Below are 15261 nucleotides of genomic sequence, written 5' to 3' on the forward strand. Positions count from 1 at the left end.
TCCCTGGGTCCTCTAGAAGATCAGCCAGTGCTAACTGTTAAGCCAGCTCTTCAGCCCCGGGAGTACAATATATTAAAGAATTAGAAACTGTTTACTAAGTTGCTACACCTTTACATTTTAAAGCGGACCTATGCTGAGCTGTCCACAGTGCTTGTCACAACGTGGCTGTCTCAGCCATATTCTGTTTTACAAATTTCCTCCTTTTTGGGCCAGTGATATGACTCGGGGGTGGGGAGGTAAAAGGCTTCTGCTAAACCCAAGAGCTTGAGTTAGAACCCACTAGGTAGAAGCAGAGAGGTAACCTCTACAAATTGTCTTCTGACCTACATCCACATAGACAGACACATATACACACATACACACACACACAATGAATATTAAAAAAAACCCTCCTTTTTTGCTTTCCTGTAATTTCTTATTTTCTGTAATACATGTGAATCACCTCTTTAATAAGAAAAATAATTAAAGGTTCTCATTAAAATTTCATAAAGCTTATTTATGTGGGATGGCGAGAGTATAGAGGCTTCTCAGTTTCTCCTTTGTGTGACATTGAACCCAACATAAAATTGCTATTTCTGGGGTTGGAGAGACAGCTCAGTGGTTAAGAGCACTTGTTGCTCTTGTAGCATAACCTGGGTTTGGTTCCTAGCATTCTCAAGGCAGTTTACAACCACCCATAATTCCAGTCCCCGGGATCTGCCACCATTGTCTGGCCTCTGTAGGTGCTGCAGGCATGTAGTACACACATGTCTTTTTTTTTTTTTTGGTTCTTTTTTTCGGAGCTGGGGACCGAACCCAGGGCCTTGCGCTTCCTAGGTAAGCGCTCTACCACTGAGCTAAATCCCCAGCCCCATACACACATGTCTTAGTTAGGGTTTTCCTGCTGTGAACAGACACCATGACCAAGGCAACTCTCATAAGCACAACCTTTAATTGGGGCTGGCTTACAGGTTCAGAGGTTCAGTCCATTGTCATCAACATGGCAGCCTCCAGGCAGGCATGTTGAAGGAAGAGCTGAGAGTTCTACGTCTTCATTTGAAGGCTGCTAGCAGAATACTGACGTCTAGGCAGCTAGGATGAGGGTCTTAAAGCTCACACCCACAGCGACACACCCACTCCAACAAGACCACACCCACTCCAACAAGGCCACTCCCTGGGCCAAGCATATACAAACCATCACAACGTACAAACATGTATCCAAACCTTCATACATATAAAATAAAATATAAACTTTAAAAAAGCGGTATTTCTGGAGGCAGGATAGAATTGAATATTGGCTCACTTATTTCGTATTTTTTAAAAAATATCTCCAGTGGTTATATAAATAAATTCCTCAGGGTGGGGAGTGATAAAATGATGGCTGTCTTGAGAGCCTAGAGTGTAACACACATTGAAGATTTTACTTAATGCTTCAGTTAATGAGGGAGCCACCATGATGTTGAAGCAGAATCCTTGGAGAGCTCAAAAAGAAATGCTTGTCACTCACACCGTCATAGGCACAGTCAGTGTCCCACATCTGAGGCATGCAAGAGTGGTTTCTAAGAACTCAGACACCTCTATGGTCCTCTTCCAATCCCAAGATTATCACCGCTTTCTCCCTGTGCCTTCACATAGCTGAATATAGAAACCAAGTCTGTCCAGACCATCTGGGACCTTCTGTGGACACATCTACGATTGCCCCAGCTATGCCTCTGCATTCAGGACCTCCTGACCTCTTTAGGTGTCACAGAATCCTCAGGCTCCTGTCATTGCAGAACACCCGATGCATATTTTTCTCCCTGCCCAGGACAGGCTGGCCGTTCCCTCAGTCCAGCTTCCTTCCCCTGACCTCCTAGCACGTCCACACCTATCTGAGGCCAGTCCTAGTTTCCTGGGGCTTCCCAGTCCACTCCTCCACTTTCCTTCAAAGCCTCCCTGCCATCTGAATTGCCTCATGAATATGTGTTATGCAGATTTGAACTTTCTGGATTTAAAATAGCAAGGGGCCAAAAATATCACGAAAGTTTCTCTCTGTGCTCAGACTCCGAAGTGATGCCGATCCTTCAGACATGTGCGATGCCTCAGGACAGCAGACCTCAGACACATTTGTCAAGATCCCTAGGGAATGTTTTCTGGAATGGGGGCATCTCTGAGAGACATGGTCACATGGGGGTTGGAAGGAGTGGGGGTCACAGTGCACACCTGGTCTTCTAGGGGCTGGAGAGGGGACCTGTATCCAGGCTGAGGAGCGTGCAAGCCTTGATCAGTCCTCTGGAGGCTGGTGAGGAGCCTGCAGGCAGGAGTTCCATCTCGTCTTAGTTCTCAGACAAACACTCTATAGGAAAATGGGATCCACAGAAAAAAAGATCTCTGTCTAGCTGCAAAGGGAGTAAGGGACAGTTTATCCTGAGACAAATGTGCCTGATGCCAGCCAGGAAAACCAGATTCACTTTTCTCGGAATGACGGGTTTCGTGACGGAAGTGGCTCCCTGAACTCTTAACCACAGAACAAAGGACAGTCACGAATGAGACGAGTTGGTGGGGATGTCCCGTAGGTGCGCTACTGCGACACTGGAAAGTCTGTGTTATAGGTTGCAGGCCCTATCTGACAACATTCTTAGGTCTTAGTTTGGTGGGAGCAATGGTCAGCTAAGTTAATAATACAACGGTTTTAATCGATAAGCCAAGAGGATGTTACAGACACAGAGATGGGTGATAAACGGCTATGAAGGTGGCTAAAGGTAGCCCAAGATAAGTTTGTGCTTGATCTACAACATTCCAACTCCCCACATCAGGGATCTCTACTCTGCCAATCAATCTGCAGTTTCCAGACTTTCTCTAGGAACTTCAGCTCACGCTCCTACAGGCTGTCAAAGGGCTGTCCTGTTTGCTTGTGAGGGAACCGGTTTCACCAGGACTAGAGGCTAGAGGCAGGTGGATGGCCAGGCCAAGGTATTTTGGCACAGTCTTTGGGGCTGACTGAGCCTCTCAGACTTCATGCGAAGGACGATTGAACCAGGATATGGGCAAACTTGACCCCAAAGGACTGGAAAAAGCTCCGAGGAGGAAGAGTGGAGGCCCCGCCTCTGTTTCTTAGCCTGGCCTGGACTTCCTGTATTTGGCCTGGCTAATGGTTAAGAAGGAAAGTTGCTGCAGCTAGGGGCGCTTACACCTGTCTGTTCCTCCAGGTTTATAGCCTGGGCACTGACTGGATAGGGCCACTTGGCAAGGGACTTCCTGTTACCGGGTGGGGAGTGTCCTATCAGAAGTGTTCCTGTGTTTCTATAGAGAGCAGCAAGAAGCCAGGAAGCCCCGTGTGAATGAGATTCAGAGATTTACCTGCCTGAGGTAAGGGAGGCAATGCCAGTGTGAGGCTCCCCTGTAAGGGGTGTTCGTTCGGCGGGTTTTTGGGCCTCTCAGGGTGCTTGGTAGGCCATTGGTGGGGCTCCCCATAAAAATACAGTGTTTGCCTTTCAGCTTCCACTGGGTTAAAAATTAAACAGGAAGGGTGCTCTCAGGGTTCAAAATAGTCCCAGTAATTCGTCAGTGAGTGTCCCTCTTGTACAGAGCTGTTCTGGAGATATGCTAGGGCTCTGCCGGGATTCAGAGGAGGGTCTCAGGGTCCGGAAGCTAGGAAAGCTGTCTTCATTTCTTAGACAAACTTGTAAATGCCCTCTCCCTTGAAGAGAAACTTCATGGGGACCAGGGTGTTCCGTTGCCACTGGGGATTCTGAGAGGGCAGATTACAAGAGGTCTGTCCAAGTGAGGAGGCAGGTCCTGGTCAGTGAGGAGTCAGGATTCTAGTGAGAGAGAAGACCCCAGTGAAGACGGGCACCATGGCGGCGAGGAAACAGTTCTGAAGGCAGGTGCACGGATTCCAAGGTGTAGCAGAAGTGCTGGGATTGAAGGAAGCCCCCGGCTCAGAGGTACTCCAGCCAAGCCTACTGGTCCCTGCTCTGACCCTTTGGAAGTTTCCGTACAAAGTATTTTCAGCAACTCAGAAAGGAGGAGTGAGTTATGAGACAGCAGATTCATGGTCTCTCTGTCAAGTTACTGGGGAGACATGTCAGGTTTTCTGTCAGGTTTTCTGAGTGTGTTTTTCGCCCCCCTCTTGTCAGGCCAGTGAGGAGTGGGTAGGAGGTTAGCAAAACTTAATAAGACTTATATTTTTGGAAAGATGGCAGTTTCTCAACTAAAAGTAGGTTATTCAAAGCTTTCCTCAGCAAAATCAGTGAGAAGTCGAGTCTCAGGTTTGGATCAACCCCCTACAGAGGTATTGTTACCTAAGGATTTCTGACCTAGGTTCCTATTAAAGTCACATGTGTGACTGTTGGCTACACTGTAACTGTCCCCCTTTTTTTGACATTGTCAATCGCTCCTCACACTCTCAAATGCTGTATCCACATATATCACTTTCTGTTGCAGTGCTCACACTGCTGGCTCCTGGATTCTGCATCAGGCCTGGGACAACTGTGGGACTGCTGGGATAGCTGGTCTGAGACAGAGTGATGTCAGGCAGAAAGCTCCCGAGGGGATTTCTTCCTGAGTTAAAGAATGTGCCCTTAATGCTGTAGATGTTCCAGATCATCTATCGGTGTTTGAGGTGTTTCCTCATAACCTGTGCCCTTGTGACCTTTGCCCGTCCCTCACTGTAGTTTCGATAATGGTGAGTGGCTGTTAGTAAAATAGGCATCATTCAGGCTGGGAATAGTAGTAGCACACACCTGTAATCTCAGTACTTGGGAGATGTAGGCAGGATGAGGAACTGCCCTGACCCATGGTGTCCTTGGGTCTAGCCTGGGCTACAAAGATCTTATTTTTTTTTTTAACTGAAACAAAATAAGCAAAACGAAACCAATAACAAATTGAGTGCAACTTTCACAACTGGGCAGCTCAATTTCCTCTCCTTTCCAGCTGACCCGGGCATTCCAGGTGACTGATGGAGCAATTTTCTTGCAACCCCGTGTTAATTGAGCTTGAAAATTAGCAAATGATTTATCTGCCACTTTGTGAGACTGGATCTGGGCTCAGGGTTCAGTCTCAGAAGGCTGCAACTTCAGCTGCGTCTTGACTGCCAGGAGACCCCATGGGGGCTGCACTCTCCAGCTCTGTTGAGTGCTTCAGGCCCACAGTGGGACAGTACCCTCAAGTAGGGATGTGGATAGTTAGTGTTCAAGGTGCATGGTAAGGTTTGGAAGACATCAGAGAGACGAGGGGTGAAGACCCACTCTCTTTCCTTCTCCTGAGCTGGGGTACCTGGGAATAAGTGTAGGTATAAAGGTGAGTCCTAGGCTTGAGCACCACTAGGCTCAAGATCAGGTTATATCCTTCAGGGATTGTCTGAGGTGAGCTGGCCCAGAGTTCCTGGAGGTCTACATAAACACAGCATCATGCACAGTTTTCCACCCAGTGTTTCTGTGATGGGACCCAAAATGCAAACTCTGAGAGAGCACTGCTCTGCCTAGGACACAATGCCCCAGAAGTATCCAGAGTGTCTGAGCTGCAGCGTAGATCCCCTTGGTTCTAAACATCACCTGCTCCCTTCTTGTAGGTAAGGAAGATCATGCTGAGATGGAGGGCAGCTGGAGAGATGTCCTGGCTGTGCTGGTCATCCTGGCTCAGTTGACAGGTAAGTATAGTAGGTGTGTAGGCTGTTTACAAACTTCAAAAGCAAGGTAGAAGACAGGATGAACAGATGGTGCAGCAGGACAGGCTAAAGGTGGGCCTCCTCAGGCACTTCCTCCAGGTGGTCTTCCTCAGGTACTTCCTCCATGTGGTCCTCCTCAGGCATTCCCTCCAGTAATCCTCCTCAGGCACTCCCTTCAGGTGGTCTTCCTCAGGTACCCCCTCCAGGTGGTCCTCCTCAGGCACTTCTTCCAGGTGGTCCTCCTCAGGCACTCCCTTCAGGTGGTCCTCCTCAGGCACTCCCTTCAGGTGGTCCTCCTCAGGCACTCCCTTCAGGTGGTCCTCCTCAGGCATTTCTTCCAGGTGGTCCTCCTCAGGCACTCCCTTCAGGTGGTCCTCCTCAGGCACTCCCTTCAGGTGGTCCTCCTCAGGCATTTCTTCCAGGTGGTCCTCCTCAGGCATTTCTTCCAGGTGGTCCTCCTCAGGCATTTCTTCCAGGTGGTCCTCCTCAGGCACTCCCTTCAGGTGGTCCTCCTAAGGCACTTCCTCCAGGTGGTCCTCCTCAGGCACTTCCTCCAGGTGGTTCTCCTCAGGCATTTCCTCCAGGTGGTCCTCCTCAGTCACTTCCTCCAGGTGGTCCTCCTCAGTCACTTCCTCCAGGTGGTTCTCCTCAGGCATTTCCTCCAGGTGGTCCTCCTCAGTCACTTCCTCCAGGTGGTCCTCCTCAGTCACTTCCTCCAGGTGGTCCTCCTCAGATACTCCCTCCAGGTGGTCCTTCTCAGGCACTCTTTATAGATGCTCCTCCTCAGGCACTCCTTCTAGGTGCTCCTCTTCAGTTACCCTCTATAGGCGACATTCTCAGGTACTTCCCTGCATCTCTGTTTCATGGCCACCTCCTCAGGAGCTCCCATTCCTGCCATTGTAACTCTGCCCTTAGGGACCTTCTGCCTCTGACATCCACATGGTCCCCTTAGGGTTTTCTCTAGGTCCCTGAGGTTGTCATGTGAATTGTTTCAGTTTTTGAGATATCTTTCCCACTTGCTTCCCACCTCTTCAATTTCTGTATCTCTCAAGAAAAAGCTGGCTCAGGTGTCTCCTCTGTCTGGAAGCCTTCTTGACTCTTGTGATTTCTAGGGTGGGATCCCCAAGCCTCCCTAAGAGTTTGGCAAATCTTTGAGCCTCACCATAGCTTATCACCAAGAGTCCTTCAGGGAGTTGCATCAGCTTGGGTGGACTCCTGCGGTTCCAAGCAGGATGGGCTGAGCTGACTCTGGAGGTCTCAACATCCCTGGAGCCTGTACTCAGCTTGGATTAATTAGGTCCTGACTCCTTGATCACTGCCTCTGGATTCTCATTCTCTGTGTCTCCTATGATGACAACAGGAAGACATGCTGTAACAGAAGGTCAGAACTGATGCACAGACGTTTGCAGGTCAAGGTACCCTGGACAACTTATCACAAGCTGAATCGTCCTTGTGATCAACCTGGAGACAAGACAACCCAGAGAATAGCTCCATCTGTCTCTCTCCTCCCCAAAGGCCACCGTTCTACAAGCTGCATGGGCGGCCATGCTTGTTTGTGCTTCAGGAGCTTGTGTGCTCCATTCTGGATCAGTGGACACTGGGCTTTAAAGGCCTGGCTGGGACAGTGTTAACTGAAGTAAAACAGAGTGAAACTCCGTAGGGGAGAGCGGTGTCAGGTGGGCAGGTTGGTGAAATTCCACCTCTGGGTATATTTACCTGTGAAGCCAAGGCGCTCCTGGGTGAGGATTGCAGAGGCAAAGGTATGAGGAGCCTTCTAACAGCAGACAGTGAGAAGCATCCTGGAGGGATCCACTGGACATTTCCCCGTAGAGTGGAGAGGAAAACCAGGCCTGGGAACAGTTTAGAGACTGAGGTGGAGGCTAACAGGCCACCTTAACCATGCTTTAGGGACACTTGGAGGTGACAAAAGTCTTCCAGAGACTGGAGAGAATTGGATCAACTCTGGGCTTAGTTTTTCAGAAAAAAATTATATATATTTATAATATATAATATATACATATATTATATATAGTCTCTGAGCCTTAGCAGAGCCTTGTCACCAGGAGTCCTTCAGGGCATCAGCTGGGGTGAACTCCCCTGGATCCAAGTAGGATGGGCTGAGCTGACTCTGGAGGTCTCAAAATCCCTGCAGGCTGTGCTCTCAGCTTTGGATGCCAAATAAGAAATATAGATTTCATATATATATATATATATGCATATATATATATATAGTATACCATGACTTTCTGACTACATATCAGAAAAATATATAATCAGAAATATTTATTTATGTATTTATGTATTTATGGATATTGAGCCTTAAGTACTGGCTTGAGTCAAGATGGATCTGGTTTGAGGTTTAAGATGGCTGCATCAGGAGGGCCAAGTATTATGGACTGGTTTTACAGTCCCCAGAGAGAATTTATAATGGGCACTGGACCCCTTCCATGTTTCATCTAGGAAAGTCTTATGGCTACTTGAGTCTCTTCATCTGTAGACTTAGCTCTGTAGCCCAAGCAAGTGTCCACATACCCACAGGGCCCTTCCAAGACTCTCCCTCCCCTCCTCGCACCCTTCCTTTGCCATCTTCTCTCCTCCCCCCCTTTCTCCTCCCTACATTGCCCATCGTATCATGGCTTATGTAGATCTTGGTTACCTCTTTTATTTTCTCATTTACTGAAACCATTATGGACCACGTAGTTGAGGCACAAGCACCAGAGCTTAGAGTCTAGTTGGGCAAACAGGCATCGAGGACAACAACAACAACAACAACAACAACAACAACAACAACAACATCAACAACTCACTGTTGTGACATCTTTGAAGATTGTCTTTGGAGTGAAATGAGGTGGACACACTCACACTACGCTCCATACAGGCTCTGTGGCTCTCACCCACACCATTACTTCAGCCTTGCAGGCTCTCTGTAGTTGGCACTGATTCTATACTGAGGGCAGTGTGTATTTCCTCTTTCCTGTGGCGTGTAAGTGAGTCTGTTTTCCTCAGGGTGACTCTGGGTTCGTGGCTTGAGTTGAGATAGTGCCTGTAGTTTCCTTGGCATCTGACCTGATTAATTTTTGTTCACTCGACACTGGCTAGAGTCATCTTGGAGGAGGGAATCGCAACTGAGAATATGCCTCCAATCGATTGGCCCATGGGCAAGTCTGTAGGGCATTTTCTTGATTAATGATTAACATGAGAAGACCCAGTTTGCTGCAGTTAGCTCAGCCTCTGAGCAGGTGGTCCTACTTGGTATAACAAAGCTGGATGAGCAAGCCATGGTGAGCAAGCCAGTCAAGTGTCCTTCCATGGCCGCTCCACCAGTCCTTGCCTCCAGGTTCCTGCCCTGGCTTCCTTTAATAAACTATGACCTGGGATATGTAAGTTCAATTAAACCCTTCCCTCTCCAAGTTGCTTTAGTCGGTGTTTTTATCAGGGCCATAGAAAGCAAAGACAGAGTCATTTCTAGTTTTGTTTGTTTTCCTTTCTTTCTTGAGACCTTTTGTTTGTTTGTTTGTTTGTTTTTAGCTGAAGATCAAGATAGCTATGGATCAATGAGACTTGGCCCAGTGGCTACAGAGAAGATCCACACTGCGATGGGTGTTAGGAACCCGTTTTCATTCTTCTTTCTGTCATTCCCTGGGTGGTGTGCACTCAACCACTGAATTAGTTGAGGGGACTTTTTCTAGCTCTGCTTCTTATAAGTCAGTTGGGTCTCCTGACTTTGTCTTCCCAGCACCCCTCTCTCTGCTGGTCCTGGTGTGTATAACCTATTGTAGACAAGGAAACTGCCCTGCAGTGCATTCTGGGGGATCATGAGGTACTAATGTTTGGCTGTAGGTCAGTGTCTGGTTCTTGCCCTGGGATGTTCATGGCTCAACTAAGTTTCCTTCAAGGACCACCTCACATTTGTCCTTCCTGGTGAGAAAAGGAGAGCTGGTGCTATTTGGTGCTCCCCAGAATACACAGAGGGCTAGCGTATTGACCCATAGGAGTCATATAAACACTAAAGGGTAAACAGGAGTATCCTGACTGATGGGTTAGTCAGTCAGGTAGTGAGTCACAGTGCAATTGAAGTGAGCCTCTGGGCTCTTTAGAATTGTTACATTCTGAGGGCCTTCTAAGATCTGATAACTGGATCCAGAAGAAACCAGGGCATATGTTGTTTCAATGGGTCTTCTAAGTGACAAGAGTTGGGAAAGAGTCTGTATTCAGGTGGCAAGACCTGAATTGTGCCCCAGTTCTGATGTGGCTGTAAGTCCTGTGTGTCCTGTGAACAGGTCTGGTTGCCTTTGGAGGCCAAGAAGGAGAGTCTAGTTCTTTACCTCAGTTTGCTGGTTGTAGCAATCCTTGGCATTTCTTTTTTTTTTTTTTTTTCGGAGTTGGGGACCGAACCCAGGGCTTTGTGCTTGCTAGGAAAGCGCTCTACCACTGAGCTAAATCCCCAACCCAGCATTTCTTGCTCTATGTGTGGGTGTAACACTTCAGTCTCAGACTCCGTCTCCACACAGAGCTCTTTTCTTGGCATTTCTGTATCTCAGACCCCTCTGCCTTTGTCTTATAAAGATGTCTGGGATTGAACTTGAGGTCCACCCTACATCTAGAATGATTTCATACTAGGATTCGTGACAGAGTTTATCCTCAAAAACTCTACTCTGTTTCTTCGGTGAGCTTCTAGAGAATGGTGTTCAAGTTGGTGCTGCACATCTAGAGGAAAGTGGGAGGAGGCTTGCATTGGCCACATGTCTACCAGAAGTCCCTGGCCTTAGGAGGAATAAGGCAGAGGGGCTGAGCCTTTCAGACGGTCACTCAGAGCATGGTAGGTAGCAGAGGGTTAAATGACATCGTTGAGTTATGTCAGCTAATTCATTTACTGCCCAGAAAAACTGATTGTCTTCTAGTTTCCGGATCCAGTTATCAGATCATAGAAGGTCCTCGGAATGTAACAGCCCTAAAGGGCTCGGAGGCTCGCTTCAACTGCACTGTGACTCATGGCTGGAAGCTTATCATGTGGGCTCTCAACGGTATCGTGGAGCTGAGTCTCACCTCCCAGAAACCCATCATCACCAGCAACCGCTTCACCTCTGCCAGCTACAACAGTACTGACAGCTTCATCTCTGAGATGATCATCCACAATGTACAGCTCAACGACTCGGGGCCCGTGCAATGTAGCCTGCAGAACAGCAATGTGTTTGGATTCGCCTTTCTCTCGGTGCAAGGTGAGTCAGCTGGAGGGCTGCAAGGGCCTTCCGAGGCTCACAGCTGCGCAGTGATACTTGGGGCCCACCTTTAGGTTTGGTAGTGCTTATTGTAATTCCCAACTCATGACTGCTTTGCGTGTGTGATTCGTTCCCGTGCTACCAACTGGGTTCCTTCTCTCTCCATTTGTGGACAAGGAAGGTTAGCCCCGCAGTGCATTCTGGGAGATCATGAGGTGCTGATGGTTGGCTGCAGGTCACTGTATGGCTCTCACCCAGGGAGGTTCTCCATCCCTGCATCCTTCTCTCTCACATAGTCTAGATTCCATTATTCTGAGTATTCTGAGCTAATGCTGGCTTTGTTTATGTCTCCCTCCCTCCTTACTTCCCATCCTTTCTTCTGTCCTTCCTCTCTCCCTCCCTCCTTCCCTCTCTCCCTCCTTTCCGGTTCGACTCCTTGTTTAGCCCTTTCCTTTCCTCCCTTCTCCCCTTCGAGACAGGCTGCTCACTTCCCCATCTGATCTGTTCTGGCGTCCAATTGCCCTCCTGGAGTTTTTCCATGTAGTTGCACAGCCCCTCCCCCGACAGTTGGTGGTCCCAGCCCCTTCTCTGGGTTTTTTGTGCTTCCGACTTATGCTTCGGTGTGGAAGCGTGCTTTAATTATCTCCTCTCTTTGAAATCCTCTGGTCTGATTTTTGTCCCAGTGACCATAACATATTCAGAGGTTTGTGTTCTACAGATGTATCTGAGTGAGAAGGATAGACCACTAGGCTATACTACCACAACTTATTCTCATTTGTAAAAATAACTCGATCTTTAGAAGAGCATCAAACTATGATAAAGGTAAAAGGATGCGTTTCACGAGGCTTTAGGTAGCTGCACACAAATCAAGACCTCTTGACACTTTTCGACAGTGGATTGATAGGCCATCGACAGAGGCTGTGACTAGTGGATGCTAACCCAGGTCCCTGTGGTCTCTATCCAGGGACTCTGTCCCCAGCTCTGCAGAATTTTGATTTCTATGACAGCAAATCTCATGAGAACATGCTATGTCTTAAGATTGTTTTTTATATCCACTTATTACTTCGCTCCGGGGAAATCCCAGATTTTGTCAAATCAAATGTAATAATGTTTGATAGAAAAGCATGTTTATCATTTGTATATGCATTTAAAATGTTTTTTTTACTTTAGAAATTGAATTAAGTTGGTGGTTCTTCTTTATTTTGGGATATCTTTTTTTTTTTTTGCAGTTTAATTAATTAACCATTTTCTAGGTTGTGATTTTCATGAAATCTTAGCCTAGCCTGCTTGCATCAGGTTCTCTGATAATAATTCATTTATAATGGAAAGAACTCAGGAGACAGAATCAAAGGCATGAGTTCTGGTTTTCCTTTATCAGTGGTCAACCAGCGAGATCCTCGAGTTGGCTCCCCTCCCCTCTGTAATGTGGGGATGAGGCTCATCTCTCAGTGCACACCTTTGCTGTGAGGATCAGGCGATGAGACCACGGAAGGCTCCAAAGCATGGTCCCGTTTAGCTTGCTTTAGATCCAGCTGGGCACTCAGAGCAATGCAGTGGTTAGAAATACAGGCTTGGGAACCTGGATGCCTGAGTTCCCGTTCTGTCTTTGTTGCTTAGAACTGCATGGTCTTGAACAAAGCACACAGTGACTTTGGGCTCAGGATCTCTTATCACAGGGCTGTTGTAGCATAGGGTGGGAGTCAATAGAAATCCTGGCCTGGATCACAGAAATTACCATATAAACTTTAAAAAAAATTCATGAAAAAAGCATATTATTTTAGGTACTAACGACCCATAGATCACCAGAAGAGGGCTGGCTCCATTGGTAAAGTGCTTGCTATGCAGGCATAAGAGCCCTCGTGGGAAGTCTGGGTGTGGTAGTGCATGCTGCAGTCCCTGTTGCTGGACACAGGACCCTTGGGGCTTGCTGGACAGACAGACTAACCAAATTGGTGAGTTCAATGCTCAGTGGGAGATTCTGTCTCAAGAAATAGGATGGAAAATGATTAAGGAAGACACCTAATGTTGACCTCTGGCTACACACACACACACACACACACACACACACACACACACACCCCACACCCCCCTCACACCCCCCACACCACATCACACACACACACACACACACCCCACACACCACTTCACACACACACACACACCACACAGAACTTAAACATACAAAAACATACACAGAAACATACATGTGCACATATGCTTACAAACACACTTGCACACACATACACCCATGTGCATGTGAGCACATGCACACAGATGTATGTACACCATTTATATACACATTTGCAAACACACTCGTACACACATACACACATACATGCACACTTACAAACACACAGTCACACAGCAACAGACACAGACACACACAGACACACACACGAGTATCTGGAAGCCTTCATTATCCTGTATCCATCAAAGGAGGAGTTGGCAAAATAATGAACAGGTAAAACCCAAGCCTTTCAGATTTAAGCCAACCCCTTCTCTCATTCACTCATTTACAGGGGTGCTTAGGGTTTGCACAGACATCTTACTTATTCTAATTAGCATCTAGGAAGTGTAACATTTCAGAGTGAAGAGGTATGGTCCACACTGGTCCTCCTCCACTCCAGGGTGTGACTTCTTATAATGATCTAAGACTTGCAAAGTGACTCTTGTTGAGTTCCAGCTTCCTGAGTACACAGGGGGGCAGTGTGCACATTGGAGAGGTCTCCTTCATAGGTCAGCATTGTCCACATGACTGAGCATAATGATAACACACACACATACCACACACACACACACACACACCACACCACACACACCACACACATACCACACACACACACACACCACGCACACACACCCTACACCACATCACACACACACCACACAATACCACACACACACACACACACACCACACCACACACACCACACACACATACACACCACACACACCACACACACAGATACACATACCATATCCCCCACACACCACACACACACACACACACACACACCACACCACACACACACACCACACCACACACACCACACACACACATACACACCACACACACCACACACACAGATACACATACCATATCCCCCACACACCACACACACACACACACACACCACACCACACACACACACCACACCACACACACACACCACACCACACACACACCACAAAACACCACATCACACCCCCCACCACCACCACCGGCACTACCATACATACCACATACACACATGGGCAAAAATCCAGACAACTACCATGGTGTAGAAGGAGAGAGAGAAGAAAGGTCTTCACAGTGGTTTCAGGTTTCAAGGTAATCTCCTGAGCTCACCTCCAAAGGGAACATTCCTTTTTTCATTTTTTGGCATGGCATCAAAGAATACCCATGGTTACTTAAAAAGGCCATTGAACACACTCTGTCCTTTCAGTGGTGCTTCTGTGGGAAGTCAGAATTTTCCCCTGCTTTCCTCAAACAAAGCAACCTTGTAGCAGATGAATGAAGCAGCTTGAAAAATCTAGCTGAACATGAGAGATTTGCATAGATAAACATTGCTGCTTGATTTATTTTTTTATTAGTTTAAAAAAATACAGCTTAGTGGAAAAGTGTTCATTTACATCAACATGTCGTGAGTTATACGATTGTTAGTTTTAAGTAAATATTTCAGAATGATTTATGTAGGTACTGCCAACACAAAGGAAGTTCTTTGGAGTCTCCAGTGGCTTTGTAAAAGGAATTGAAACCAAAGTGTTTGAAGATCATGCATCCTAGTCAAACTACTCCCTTAAGAGATGGGGAGTGCAGAGGTGGGGGGCTCCAAGACCCCCAGATCTCAGGGATTGGGTTGTGCTGCAGAGCCATGAATGAGAGTAGAGTTCCTTCCAACCAAGCAGGAGGGGGATGTGCCTTGTAGCATGTTTGAGTTTGAACATTTGAATGCATATGCATGTGACTAAGGCTGTGTCTTTGCTGGGGCCAACCTACAGGTTATTTTGGTCATGTCAGCACACATTAATATCATTTTCAGATGAATTCCTTGCAGTGTGAATGCTGCCAGGGGCAGGGGGTTCTTTAAGAAAATATTGATCTAAGTCAAGAATTCTGAAACTTAATTGGGTTAATTCAGTTAATAATAAGTTCGGTTTTGATGTAATTAACAAGTAGAAACATTTTAAAGGAATATCCAAGGCAGTTAGTTTTTAAACTTTACTGCTGGGTGAGGTGGCACATGTCTGTCTTCCCTGACCTTGGGAGGTGGAGACAAGAGGATCTGCAGCTCAAAGCCAACTCTCAGTAATGTATGAGGGTAGCCTGGGCTACATGAGACTTTGTCTCAAAACACCAAACAAAACAAAACAGTTTATGACCCCAAATTATAAAATGAAGGTGATTAATGTAAA

At 47.1% G+C, this 15261-nt stretch overlaps 1 protein-coding gene across 6 annotated transcripts in view; it reads left to right on the plus strand.

Annotated features, from left to right (window-relative positions):
• The first annotated feature begins 3110 nt into the window (after nucleotides 1–3110).
• Igsf5 (immunoglobulin superfamily, member 5) overlaps nucleotides 3111–15261 on the plus strand; it is a 42883-nt gene continuing 30732 nt past the window's right edge. For 2 of the 6 annotated variants that reach the window (XM_006248156.5, XM_039088368.2), the window contains exons 1-3: nucleotides 3111–3327; nucleotides 5531–5608; nucleotides 10528–10845. In XM_006248156.5, the coding sequence (XP_006248218.1) occupies nucleotides 5551–5608; nucleotides 10528–10845 (376 nt within the window). In that variant the 5' untranslated portion in view covers nucleotides 3111–3327; nucleotides 5531–5550. Of the gene's footprint in view, nucleotides 3328–3506; nucleotides 3906–5530; nucleotides 5609–10527; nucleotides 10846–15261 lie in introns of those variants that run through there. The other 4 variants (XM_063270559.1, XM_063270560.1, XM_006248155.5 and 1 more) reach the window with 3 other exon arrangements.

This window comes from Rattus norvegicus, chromosome 11 (genome assembly GCF_036323735.1).
Source record: "Rattus norvegicus strain BN/NHsdMcwi chromosome 11, GRCr8, whole genome shotgun sequence".
Classification (NCBI taxonomy): domain Eukaryota; kingdom Metazoa; phylum Chordata; class Mammalia; order Rodentia; family Muridae; genus Rattus; species Rattus norvegicus.